This window comes from Trichoderma gamsii (genome assembly GCF_001481775.2).
Source record: "Trichoderma gamsii strain T6085 chromosome Unknown Scaffold_36.2, whole genome shotgun sequence".
In the NCBI taxonomy this organism is placed as follows: Eukaryota; Fungi; Ascomycota; class Sordariomycetes; order Hypocreales; family Hypocreaceae; genus Trichoderma; species Trichoderma gamsii.
In genome coordinates this window covers 81,454-94,477 of record NW_020171373.1, presented here as the reverse complement: position 1 = coordinate 94,477, position 13,024 = coordinate 81,454, and the positions used below count along the sequence as shown (strand labels likewise).

The following is a 13,024-nucleotide window of genomic DNA, read 5'->3' as shown; positions in this document are numbered from 1 at the left end:
ACCAAAAAATTGTGCAGTTCAGCATGGCCACTTTTTCTCCAGAATTTGGCTCCAGAAGCATTGAAAAGAAGAAGTCTGCCCCATAATGCAAAATAACTGCGATGGCATCATGGGAAAATCTATTGGCCTCTCCATATTAAGGGACATATTGTCCGCGTATGCAAAGTCCAATCAAAGTGCTGATGATGTGGGAGACCTGCAGCAGAGGGATACATCGGCCCTTAATTCTGTATCCTGGATTGGAACTTTTGCGCGAAATAATGCCGGAACGGTGCTAGGCAGTAAAAAGTGATAAGAGACCGAGGCTGGGCACGCCTTGGCTATACTTGTACATATGTACTTGGTTGGACATATCTAGCCTCCGATCGATGCGAATTGGCCTGTGTCTACTGGAGGGCGATGCTCTGCTGCACATGCTTGTGATAGTTAGCTCCGGGGATATCCCCTGTTTTGGGCGGGGCGAAACCTGAGTTGCTGCGGCTGACAGAGCGCCTTCCGGTGCTACAGACTTTGGAAACTGAGCTAGAGTGGTTCGTGAGGCTTCCGGGCTCGGAAATAAAACAACGTGAGTGCCCCTGCATAAGCTGTGCCAAGATTCTGTAGGATTAATTGGGTGTTGGTCGAGGCTTCAACTGCATCTGGATTCTCCCAGCTACTACTTGTAGTATTGGATCAGCCTCTTGCGTAGCTCGATCGCGGCCACTTTCACAAGATAGGTAGGTCTTCAGGGAAGCCATTGCCGTAGCTTCGGTGATAATTGTCTCAAACGAGACGTAGCCGATGTCGGCAACCAGTGGCTAATTGATCTACAGCTTCCGGCTTCCGCCCGTCGCATATTAGTCCAGTGAGGGTACGAGTAGCACGTCTTCAAACGTGCCCCATTCCGCTATAAACCAGTCCGCCCGCTGCTCGAACGGGGTCGCTGGCTCGATGGTTACGAAAACTAGCAGAAGTAGCTGGAGATTGGACCTCTGGGCTACTGACCCCATAAATTCATCAGCACTACTCCATAAACTATGCTTTCTAAAACTCTCGCTAATGTCAGTACTTTGACACAGCGTGGATTTGAATGGAGCTTTACGATGGCCTTATCATGCGGGGATGAAATCCGTTCGATAGCCGGTCCACATGGTTTTTCGCTCATGGTGCCACTTTGATTCATGTCCCCCTGCTTATCTGCTGAAATGCGATGCCCTGACATACATACGCCACATGGGAAGCAGCCAAGACAGCTCAGCTCGCTAACTAGCGTGCTACTCCTACAGCTCAAAGAGCGAAAGGGCGAGCTGGCTATCGATTACTTAGGCAATCTATGACAGGCTACTGTTAGTATAGTACTAGGATTATTCATTAAATACGCGCAGCCAAGACGTTCGCGATCACAGCCCAGAACCCTTTCGATTCTATTTCAGGCGTCAAAGTGGCGACGGCAATAACGCTAGGCATTGCTTGTGTGGAAATCCGATGATTGCAAATAATTCTCTAGTTTGTTGCGATTACCTTCGTCTTCACACTGTTACGTCTACTAAAACGCCTCAATATGGCTGCCTAATAAACTTGGACCTGCCTCCAAGCTATTTCTACTCGACAAACCTTGAGAACTCGTGTTTACGCTGAAGTATAACTGATCACACAGTATCATCTCACCTTGTTTGACTTCTTGATCCTTGAATTTTGTACTTGAACTGAGCAGCTATTTGTCACATCAATCCTTTGCAAGGCTTTCAATCTGGGGATAGCTGGCCGTTATTGCCTAATAGGCTAAGGGACAAAAAAGCTTCACTCTCTGCACAGCCTACAAGAAAATCTAGATAGGTAGAGAGGTAGATCTACCCATCTCAAGTTATTCTAAGACAAACAAGTCCAATGGTATCCAACCGCTCTGGCCATTGTCTTCTAGACCACAGATTCGCTAGCTGCCTGCACATATACGGGACTAATAATTATAGTAGAGGAGCACACAGCAATGTAGTTGCAGTAACGGCAATACTGAGATTCTATTTGCCAATACCGATGCATATATTAGACTTCTGTGTGTTGTGTGATTAAATCACTTGCTCCTTCTTCTTCCTCCTTTTGGCATTCTCAGACCTCTTGCCTCCGTCTTTACCTTGGATAAGGCTTTTGTCATGTATCACATCAATCATACCAACTTTCTGTTCATGCCTTTCCTTTTACCATTGTCATGTGTACCACTTGTCTTTTACTACCAGATTCAAGCATGCTGATGGTCGAGGAATATCCATATAGTATACCGTGACCCACAACTATAGCGTGCATTTGCTGTCGACACATTAGAAGGGACAGCCCCAGAAGACTAGCGGGGTGTATTAACATTGACATCCAACAGCACTCTTACCCTACAAGTATATTCTATCAAAACAACATCATTAATTTGACTACTCTCATTTGATGTTCAGCCGAGTTCGTCTACCTGCTTTAATTCATGGGAGAAAGATAATGACCTGAATCAGCTTGACCAATTTACCTGATTCAGTAGTCACGGCCTATGTCAAAATGTAGATATTAGCTTTCGGTTTCCCAGTTATAGTCAAAACCCAATAATTGACAACCAAGAGGCGGCCAGCAGCGCTATCACACTAGTTCCACTTTTAGCCACCAATTGTTTATCCACCTTGCGGCCGGGCTTCAACTGCCAGCATCAACACAGCAGCACGCATATAATGCAGGTAAATATAGAAGGGGCAACAAGACATCTATTGCATTTTATTTTCTACTGAAAATTTGATAACCTTGGCTGGTTAAAGATTAAACGTTAATGAAATTAATTTTCGCCGCGAGAGTTTTAGCTACTTACACATTTCGTTTTTTTGACAAGCGATATTGCACCACTCGTACATTTTGTTATATCCACAAATCCTACCGATGACCGTAAGAACCATCCTAATCCTAACCAAATTTGAAAGCTATCTGGTTTTCAACTGCATTTGGAATCTTAGTTGTAAGCAAGGTTTCAGCTGGTCGTTGTCATGCGTATGTCAAGTATCATGAAGCTGCCACTTGTTAGCAGTGTAGCAGCCCAAGTGGGGGGCCATTCCGTGTGCTCAACGAATAACAACCAATCGGTTTCGTGGTATTTCAGCATGAAGACTTACAGAAAAAAAGTTTCCAGGAATACTGCATATGAGTGAAATATATAGTAGATCATGACCTTTTTTATTCAATGCTTATAAAGCCTGCGTGAGAATTATCCCACCATGAATCTATGTACGCCCGGCATATATAGGAATTATTATCAACTTTCTGTTTCTTATTGCATGCCTATATGCTGATTAGCAATGCTTTACAAACAATGGCACGCCCTATACTAACCTGAATGAGTATTTTTCAAGACATGATATCACCCTCAATTCGGTTATACTTCGCAGGTATACTTTCCGAATGCAATGTAAAGGTATAAAGCGAACGTGGCTTCCTGTTTTTGAACGATCATCTGCATCGCATCTCTCAACAAGAACAGTATGGATAAGAAGTTGATCTTAGTAATTGGCGGAACCGGTGCACAAGGAGTGCCTGTTGTGCAACGTAAGTTCCGCCTCTAAGAGAAGGGAGAGTGTCCTGTCTCCGCTAATAAGCATAGAACTGCACCAGTATGGATACAATATACGTGTGCTCACTCGCGATGAAAGTTCAGAGCATTCAAAGAAGCTTAAAGTCCTCGTCCCCACGGTTCAATTTGTAATCGGCGGGCCTACCGATGAGACTGCTCTACGCTCTGCTTTTGTAGGGGTGGACTACGCCTTTGTCAACCTCAATAGTTTTTCTTTGGGGATTAAAAACGAATTGTACTGGGGTATTCGCATTTTCGAGATCGCGGTGCAAAATCGTGTGAAACATTATGTATGGTCGTCGCTCGACGATTATGCCCTGGAGACACAATACGATGACGCTATTCGATGCGGCCACTACTATGGCAAAGGCCATGTCAAACGCTGGATGTCATCCCTGCCACAAAGCCCCATGAAATGGTCTGTTGTGTGCACCGGGCCATACATTGAACAGCTCTGGTACTTTCAACGACCTAAGAAGCACGAATCAGGTGTTTATGATTTTCGCATACCGCTTGGTGACGGTGTTATTCCGTACGTATGTTTGGATGACTTGGGGTACTACGTACGGTGGGTATTCGAACACCCAGAAAAGTCTGCCGGCCTAAACTTGGAAATCGCGGTGGAGGATGTGTCTCTACAGCAAATCGCAGAAGTGTTCACTGCTGTGACTGGAAAGCCTGCCAAAAGTACTAATATTACGATTGAAGAATGGTTCCAAGAAACTGGGCTACCGGAAACTGCTACACAACATAGGCTGGGTACTTCGACATCTCCAAATGATCCATCTCTGCTGACATTTGAACAAAACTTTTCTGCCTGGTGGAGAATATACCAGAATTCTGGAAAGAACACTGAGCTTGGGCTCTGCAAGAGAGATTACGCTTTGCTAGACGAAATATACCCCGGCAGAACCAGAAGCTTAAAACAATGGATGGAAAAGGTCGGCTATGATGGGGATGCGACTCGTACTTTTGAAGCAGAACTGCCATGGGCTTTGTAAACCGCCTTATGCTAAGCTTAAAATAGCTTTAGAAACCGTGCTACAATTTCACCGATACAGCTGAAGAGATTGATGATATCCCGTAATAGTTGCCACGCGTTGATCTAGTACAACAAAGGCATAATAGCATAATGTCTTCAACAACTATGTCGTATAGCGTTGTGTTATCTGTGAGTTTAGCCGAGAGTATTGCCACGGTGGTCAGCCACAAAGGACTTCCTTATATAAGAACAAAAAATAATCTTGTGAAAAGAAGCTGTAAAACCTCAGCTGCAGTATAGAATTCCCTTTTCACTCAACAGACCACACTAGTCCTAACCAAGTCTTTGTTGTGTGTCTCAAACATGTTACGTGTCCATCTACAAATATTCTACAAGTTCTAGCATATCATATCCTACAAGGTCAGCAACTTCACGAACATCTTACATCTAAGCAGGTTCTGAAGACGCAGTCTGTAATAGCAAAAAGGGTCCAGATATGTGATCAAGTTTAACATATAACATCTATGGCAGTATTATTAGGCTTAAGCAATTCGATAAGCTCTTGATGATTTGCAACTTTCATGAATCGTCTTTCCGACGAATATCTCTCTTGGTCATTCCTTATCTGGGAATCACCTAGCGCTGCGGCCTGTTAGAACTAATATCTTCTACCCTTGGAAAAAATCGGGCAGCACATGCAGCTTGAATATGAAGTTACTTAGCCACGATGAATCTTGCATCTATACGAATTAGCCTAAAGTTGCAGAGACTGAACTGTATTGTCTGGTATACCGTATACGACCAATATCAAGCCTTCCTTTCTGGTAATGTGAGATCATCAGCAAATACAAACAAGGCATGATATCCGTGCTAATATACTGCTAAATAGGTGCAACTGATACGACCTTGGTCAAATATTGGGTTTCTGATTTTAAAAAAGAGGATTAATGGCAAAATGTGGCTTAGTCTCTTACATAGGTAGGCGGTCGCACTTTTAATGCCGGATTTGCGCGTAGACTGAGGGAAGCCAGAATGCAAAATCCTCCGATTATTTTGTCAAATAACAGAAGGTCAGCCGAGAAGTGAATATGAAAACACATATTGTGGAAATAGCCATGAGTGCCAGATTTCTTTAACGGGTAAACTGGCTAAATATGGTCAACTTAGCCGCTACTCAGCTTGGAATCTTATCCTATGCCCAAGGCGTGTTATTTTGGAGGCACGATTGTGACAGTCTTGGAAAACTGTGAAAATAGAATGGAAATAAATTGCATAAAGGAGAGAAGTGGCGGAAATAATTGTACTGCGAAAGAAAATCCGAACAGCGAATCAGGACTTCACATGCCCCAGCGAGCGGGAGTGGTGTTACCTATTTTGCAATACCAAGGACTTGGCTCTCCACTCATTAATACCAAGACGAGCTACAGGGCGATCTATTACGACTGCAAATACTCCGAAACCAACTTCGTGAAATATCTGGGGTAGTTGCATGATTACACCGTACGGACTGGTATGCAGAACAGATTTATGGTTGTGATAGTAGTAGGCATAGTAAATTGAAAACATGTTGGGCGTATATGCATTGGGTAGGAGCGGGGATTTGCTTTTTATCCAGAGATTGAATACGCTCGGAATACCATTAAGAAATTGTGGTGCTGCCTACACATTTTATGCGATCTAGTTTATATGCTTACTATTTAAAGATTAGCTAATATTACATGGCATTCTAGACTATAGCCGTTGCTGTGCCATACGTATAATGCCGCAGATAATATGGCGAAAACACTTTCAAGATAGAAAAGAGGTGGCCACCCCAGGGTTCCCACAAAGTTGAGATATAAATCCGTAGTATTGGCTTTTGCAAACACCCACTCACTAGGGGGCGTGTTAGAAGGGGCACTAAGAGTATAGAAATCTCTTAGGATAATAATGATACCTGACGAGGGAGGGGCATGATCTTTATCCAAGCGTAAGGCTATTTATTTTTTCCTGGCGATACATATTTCTTGCCCCAGTATCCGACAGCAATTTACCTGGCTTGCTGTGAACAGCGGCTAGCCGATATTTGGGTAACATTTTAATCGGTGCGGCAAAAATGAAGTATAGAAATGAATTTACCCCGCGCCAAGGTCGATCTGGAATTGCCCTAAGTGGCAAGTAATTTGTACCCTAAGACTAAGACAGATGTTTGATGCTCTCGACGCGCTTTGGCCTGAATATCGATGCTATCAGGATATCACGATTAGCCATCTATGCTATGCCATTCAAGGCGTTTGATCTATCATGATCTCCACAGATTCTGTAGTAAGGTAAGCAAAAAGATATTCATCTTATTTTCCATGTCCGTTCCATGCCTAACCAAGGGTGCTATAGTCCAGAAATATTGTCTTTTCGGATCAACGGCATCAATTGACTTCAGGCTGATGAATTGGCAGAATCATTGCTACCCTTGCACGAGTCAGTAAGCAGCGAAGGCTGTATGATTGGGCAGAATATGTAATACAACACCTACGATAAACGCGTGTTCTACTGGTTCATAAAAAGTATATAAGCTTCCCGTGAAGCTTATGAGGCCATTCTATGCTTCTACCTCACCAACCCTTCACCTTGTTGACATCCAAACTTATAACAAAGAGCAATGGTTGCCTTCTCTCGCTTTGTCGCTGGTCTTTCGGCCGTCGCAGCCTCGCTCGCAGCTCCTGCGGAGGTTGTCGAGAAGAGCGTTGAGGAGCGAGGCCCGCATAACTTCTTCCTTGGACCCGATCATCCTCTTGCTCGTCGTACCGCCATTAACTACAACCAGGACTATACCACTGGCGGCACAGTGAACTTCTCGCCGTCGAAAACTGGTTTCAACCTTAACTGGAACACTCAGCAAGACTTTGTTGTGGGCGTAGGCTGGCAACCCGGTAGCAACCTGTATGTGATTAATCTACCCCCGATTGCTCTGTGCTTTCGCCGATCAGCGACGCTAACCAGATGATGCGAATACTTTAGTCCCATTAACTACTCAGGCACCTTCAATGTCTCCAGCGGTCTTGGTAGTCTTTCTGTCTACGGGTGGACCACGAACCCCCTTGTTGAGTATTATGTCATGGAGACCAACATTGGAATCTCCACGGGCGGCTCGCAAAAGGGTACGCTCACCAGTGACGGAGGCACCTACGCTATCTGGGAGAACCAGCGCGTCAACGAGCCTTCGATTATTGGCACGGCGACCTTCAACCAGTACATCTCTATCCGACAATCGGCACGAAGCAGCGGCACTGTCACTATTCAGAACCACTTCGATGCGTGGGCCAAGGCTGGTCTGAACCTTGGCACAATGAACTTCCAGGTCATTGCCGTCGAGAGCTGGAGCGGCAGCGGATCGGCTTCACAGCAAGTCTCCAACGGTGGAAGTGGAACTGGCACTCCAACTTCCTCGTCAGGATCGACCGGTCCCACGGGTCCCTCTGGCAGCTGCTCTGCCCTGTACGGCCAGTGCGGTGGTATTGGCTGGAGCGGCCCTACATGCTGCTCATCGGGATCTTGCAAGGTGTCAAACTCATACTACTCCCAGTGCCTATAAACTCCATCTTCGAAGAAGGGATCATCATCGAGGATGTGGCAGGCGAATGTTATGACCAAGTGGGAGGAACATTAGCACTCTTGAAAAGATAGTCTTCGTACAAGGAATCGGGCCAGAGAGAGCGAATGGTCAATCTTGTTGCAAGGCACCAAAGATATCTATGATTACAATTCTTCTCATAAGCATTAGAGATGTTAGCCAATGGAGTTCACTTGTTGACTTGAGATTTCTCACTATGAAGGCTAGCTGCCACTAAAGCCCACAGTAAAATAGTGGCTTGCGTTGTTGCGATTATTTGCAGCATATAATAGCTGTGATCAGTGCCTACGCTGTGATGATGATGTAACATTCCATTAAGTCAACTTCATTGTAGTCAAGCTGCACTTGTTCAAGAATGCGTCTTGAAACAATCTCAAAGAATGCCCTAGCTCAATTTCTCTGATAGTGGCCCTTGGACAAACAAATGGGCCCCATACCTAAGATTAACATTGTGTATATAGGATCATAGTGATGCTTTGGAGGAGGATGGTAACCAAAGAAAAATGAGCTATTCGCCTGGGAACTTGGTAGTTCATATTGCGTTTTTATTCTTGAAACCTGTGCAGTAGTACTGGATAGACTGATTTATGATACTAGAAATGATTGGAAGAATTGCGTGCTAATATCTCTTCTTTGCGACATATAGTAGACTCAATTTGTACCTAGTTATAAATCTTCATCCTTTTCTATCCAACATTTGATAACCAAATTTAAATGCTGGCAAGCAGATCCGCTATAATCTAGCCATAAATTTCCTCATTGATGACGGCTGCTGGAATGCCCTCCAATCGCTTCTTCAAAATCAGCACAGCACATCGAGCAGTACCAATACCCAAGGTCCATCCGGAGCCTCCATGTCCATAGTTATGAATAAGCGGATAGGTTGCCACCTCATCAGCCCTAACTTTGACATTCCTCTTAGTAAACGGTCGAAGGCCTTGCGCAAATTCGTATTGGGGAACAAATCCAGCATGTAGCAAATTCTTAACAAACGAGCCCGCTCGGTTCCACATCATTTGGACCTCTGGCGATTCTGGAGTAAGGTTCTTGGTACTGTTATTGGGCTGTACGATTGATCCAACATATAGAACATCATCATTGCGAGGGACAATGAAAACCGTCTTGGTGGGGTGCTGGTTGCTATCCTTTTGCGCAGGAACCAGATATGCATCATTGAGATGTCTGAATGAGCCTCTGTGAGTGTTTTCAACGCGTCGAACAGCTCCGCGGACGGGATAAACGTCGTCATCGGCCGCCACTGTTTTGGCACCGAGGCCGGTGGCATTAACAATGGCATCTGCCCCATGATCCTTCAATAGCTGCAAGCCGAGTTCATGCCTGATGTCGCTATCAATTTTTCGCGTTTCCATGCACGCTCCTTTGGCTGCAACCAATGCCATAAGATAGGCCATTGCTTTGTCTGTATTGACAATAGGGGCTCTGTGGCTGTAGGCGCTCTTGAGCTCTTGCCCGTTCAAGCTTGGCTCGACGACTTTGCCGAATTGTTTATTCCATTCCGCCGTCTTTGCTTCCGTCGTCCTGTAATACTTTCTCACGTCCTTCCTGAGCGGGCTCTTTTCTATCTCCTGTAGTTTCAAAGCCTCTTCATAGTTGGGATTATCCTTCTTCAACTGAGACAAGTCGTCCAAAAAGAACTGGTGAAGATTGGTGAATTTTAAACCAAAAGATCCACCGTTCCTCTCATGGGTGTTGAATACCTGCTCATATTTTTCGTAAAACTCATAGCTTTGCAGAGCCCATTCTCGGTAGTGTTCAATAGCAGCCCAGCCCTTGCCCGGCGACTCAATCTCAGTCAATCCACATCCACCAGGAGGGAACTCCCATAAGGCCCCAGCAACTTGCGACGTCATCCGAGACTTTTCGAAATCTTTAGTCCAGGCCCAGTCATCAGCCAGAATGGTGACACGATATCCTTCATCTAAGAGTATCCAGGCAATCAACAGCCCACTCACACCACCTCCCACAATGAGTATGTGCTTGGACTCTTTTGTAGGCTTCACCAAGGGGGTACTATCAGTAGAAAGAGATATCTCAGGGTATTCATATTGAATACTGGAATAGTTTAAAGTGTCTATCTTGTGACGTTTTGCCTTAAGAGTAACCACGCTTCTTTCGCTGGCGATGTTCGGGACGACTGTCATGACGGCTGTTGTGAAGCGGGCTCTGAAGCTTTGAGTTATGGATAGAATGCAGATGTAGAAACAAAGGATGAATAAGAATAAAGTCAATGTAGAACCCCGAGATGTAGAGTGAAAGCTTTTGTGATTTACATTGAGGGTGAGGAGAGGAGACGTAGGCTGTTAATATATACATATTTTTTCCATATACATATTCCAAATCCTCTAAGCCTTTTACACTCGGAGGACATACATAAGACGGATCCATTATTACAACATAGTTATATTACTGCTAGGATCATTTTGCATCAGTACCATGCTTTACACAAGACTCGCTCTTCAGGAAGCTGATGATTGGTAAGAGCATTTACTGTTGACTGTAACACCATGACACCATGAGTGGCGGCGCTCCTTCGGTGGCAACAGTTCAGCCGCAAAGAACATCTTTGCGGCTTTGCGGCTTTGCGGCTTTGCGGCTTTCGAGCGGAACTTTCTATTTTTCTTTCCATGTATACAGATCAAGAAGTTATAGGTGTCCCAATTTATGAAGAATTGCGTATTTGTGGCCGGTTTTTCAGTTAACATTCGATAAAATGTGGGCTTATTCGAAGATGCCTGTTTCAGCAGGCCAGGGATGCTTAGCCTAGAAAATTGCAAAACAACAAACAACGCTCACTTACACCTTTCTTTGCTGTGATAGCATCTACTGTAATGCTAAGGTTTGACCCTGACTGCTCCTAAGTCGGTTTTAGATAAGAGTCTATCTATCTAATGCATTGTAGAGTAATTCTTGCTAGAATGAGAGCATCTACACACGTTGAATGAGAAGAAGATACAGTTAGTGTGCCTTTATTGACTTGCATATCAGATGCGGCGCAATAGTTCTCGCCCTTGTAGCGGAGTCGATGGAGGGGTGGCGGGGTAGCTAATATCACTAAATTTTGAGTAACGTGGGCTGCAGACTTGCTTGGCTTCAATCAGCCCATATTTGCAGTTATAGGATTCAAAAGCATGATGCTAGCAGAAAACAGCTGCAGGCTAATAAGCAACAACCGCCGATGCAACCCCCGTTGAAGTCGGAGCTTATGTCTCTGCACTTTATATTGCATTTGAAATAGGCAACTGCATTCGGAGAGCGCTAAATGGCACTAAACATTAATTTTACATAAAAGTATCCTCCTCTTTTTGCTTCACGCTGCATTAGATATTATCCTCAAGTAGCAAACAGTCTTTTTGAACTTAGACAAATGTAATTGCCAAGCTCTTACTCTACTTTGGCAACTGTCATTTTTCGGGTAATATTGCTTGTTTCTTTTTCTTACAAGTTAAAACTCACCTCGTGATATTCCCATTACGTTAACTAGAGGCATTCACATTTCGGGATTCGGCTTTCATTACTGGTTATACAGAGGAAAGTGGCATTGTCAAGGTTGTCATTCAAGTCCGGTCAAACCTAGGTCCGACATTCTAGAATCTTATACGGAGTAAAATTCCCGAGTGGAGGCCACTATGGCATAGGCCGTCGATCAGGGTCGGGCTAAACTCTACCCCGACATTCTAGAACATGACAACTAAATATTGAAGGGAGTGCCAATTGTACAAAAGCCATCAGATAACCTAAGCCGGGCTAAACTTTATTCCGAAAAGTAGAAAAGAGACGTTTCACTGAAGTCGCGCTGTATAGGCATAGGCGCTCTAAGATTCGTTGCTCAGTAAGATGATTATCCAGAAGCCCATGCCAGGGAAGACAAGGGAAGACAATGGCAAAGCGCGGAGAGTAATGGCCAGTGCGGGGAGTACCGCTTTTGACGTAGTTCTAAATTTGGATAGCGCTCGCAAGATTATAACGCCTGATACAGGGAAAGTATCCACGGCTTAAAAGAGCAGCTTGCAAAGAGCATTAAGTTATCATTTTATAATGAGGGGCGGAAAGTTATGCGAAATGCAAGAATTGTTAGAAACTGCCTCTATAAGGAATGTCCTAAGTGAGAGAAGGGACATTTTGTTCTTAAATCCGTCTTATACCCTTGCAAACGTAACGTATCCCTAGCAATGATACATAAATACCCAGCTTGAAGGGGAAAGAAAATCTTAACAGAATAGAAGAAATGATGGCGACGGGAATGAATTGAAATGCTTACATTTCATCTGCTATTCAAAAACCAATTGGAAGTAAAAAGCTCCAACTATGCTAGTAGGGGTACTTATCACATCTATAAGCTTGCTGTGTCATTCGTCTTACTTTATAAGGTAGCCTTGACTCCACTAGAATTTGCTAGGTACTAAACACTAAAGAGCTGCTAAAGAGCTGCTAAAGAGCTGCACCTGGAGGTATGTTCATTCGTCTGGACCGTCAGCAAAGAATTGCAAACATGGCCTACACGAAAGATAACCATAATGAAGAACAATCGAATGCCTCATACCAGTTGTGCGCGTCGCTATCATATTAGCGTCCGCTATCATCGTTTTTTGTTGTTATTCTTTGCGAGCACACTCAACCGAAACCTCTATGAAGCGATCATAGCGAATGTCAAAGTCGCACAAGAAGAAGAGTTGGGTGATGCGCGTTTGTGATACGCGGTTTGAAACATGGGGTAAGATATACTCAAAACACCCAGGAAGATACCGGTAGGCAAGTAGTAGATCCTGCGTTTCTGTTCATCAAGATTAGTTGTGCAGCTCCAGTAATATAGGCACGATGTACCACGCCTGTGATAGCCTAG

At 44.3% G+C, this 13,024-nt stretch overlaps 4 protein-coding genes across 4 annotated transcripts; 3 read left to right on the top strand and 1 right to left on the bottom strand.

The window, feature by feature from the left end:
* Positions 1-624: 624 nt before the first annotated feature.
* Positions 625-840, top strand: TGAM01_v208489 (hypothetical protein; the record flags this gene model as incomplete). Its single annotated transcript, XM_024550348.1, has 2 exons — positions 625-716; positions 813-840. Coding segments are annotated over 2 exons (120 nt in total), but the record flags the coding sequence as incomplete, so codon positions are not given.
* A 2,642-nt stretch (positions 841-3,482) lies between these two features.
* TGAM01_v208488 (hypothetical protein) lies at positions 3,483-4,572 on the top strand (the record flags this gene model as incomplete). Its single annotated transcript, XM_018806639.1, has 2 exons — positions 3,483-3,546; positions 3,602-4,572. The coding sequence occupies 2 exons, from the start codon at positions 3,483-3,485 to the stop codon at positions 4,570-4,572; spliced, it is 1,035 nt and encodes a 344-aa protein (XP_018660109.1).
* Positions 4,573-7,191: 2,619 nt separating this feature from the next.
* TGAM01_v208487 (glycosylhydrolase 11-2) lies at positions 7,192-8,124 on the top strand (the record flags this gene model as incomplete). Its single annotated transcript, XM_018806638.1, has 2 exons — positions 7,192-7,472; positions 7,551-8,124. The coding sequence occupies 2 exons, from the start codon at positions 7,192-7,194 to the stop codon at positions 8,122-8,124; spliced, it is 855 nt and encodes a 284-aa protein (XP_018660108.1).
* Positions 8,125-8,903: 779 nt separating this feature from the next.
* TGAM01_v208486 (hypothetical protein) lies at positions 8,904-10,325 on the bottom strand (the record flags this gene model as incomplete). Its single annotated transcript, XM_018806637.1, has 1 exon — positions 8,904-10,325. One exon carries the CDS (start codon positions 10,323-10,325, stop codon positions 8,904-8,906), a length of 1,422 nt encoding a protein of 473 aa, XP_018660107.1.
* Between the last annotated feature and the right edge of the window lie 2,699 nt (positions 10,326-13,024).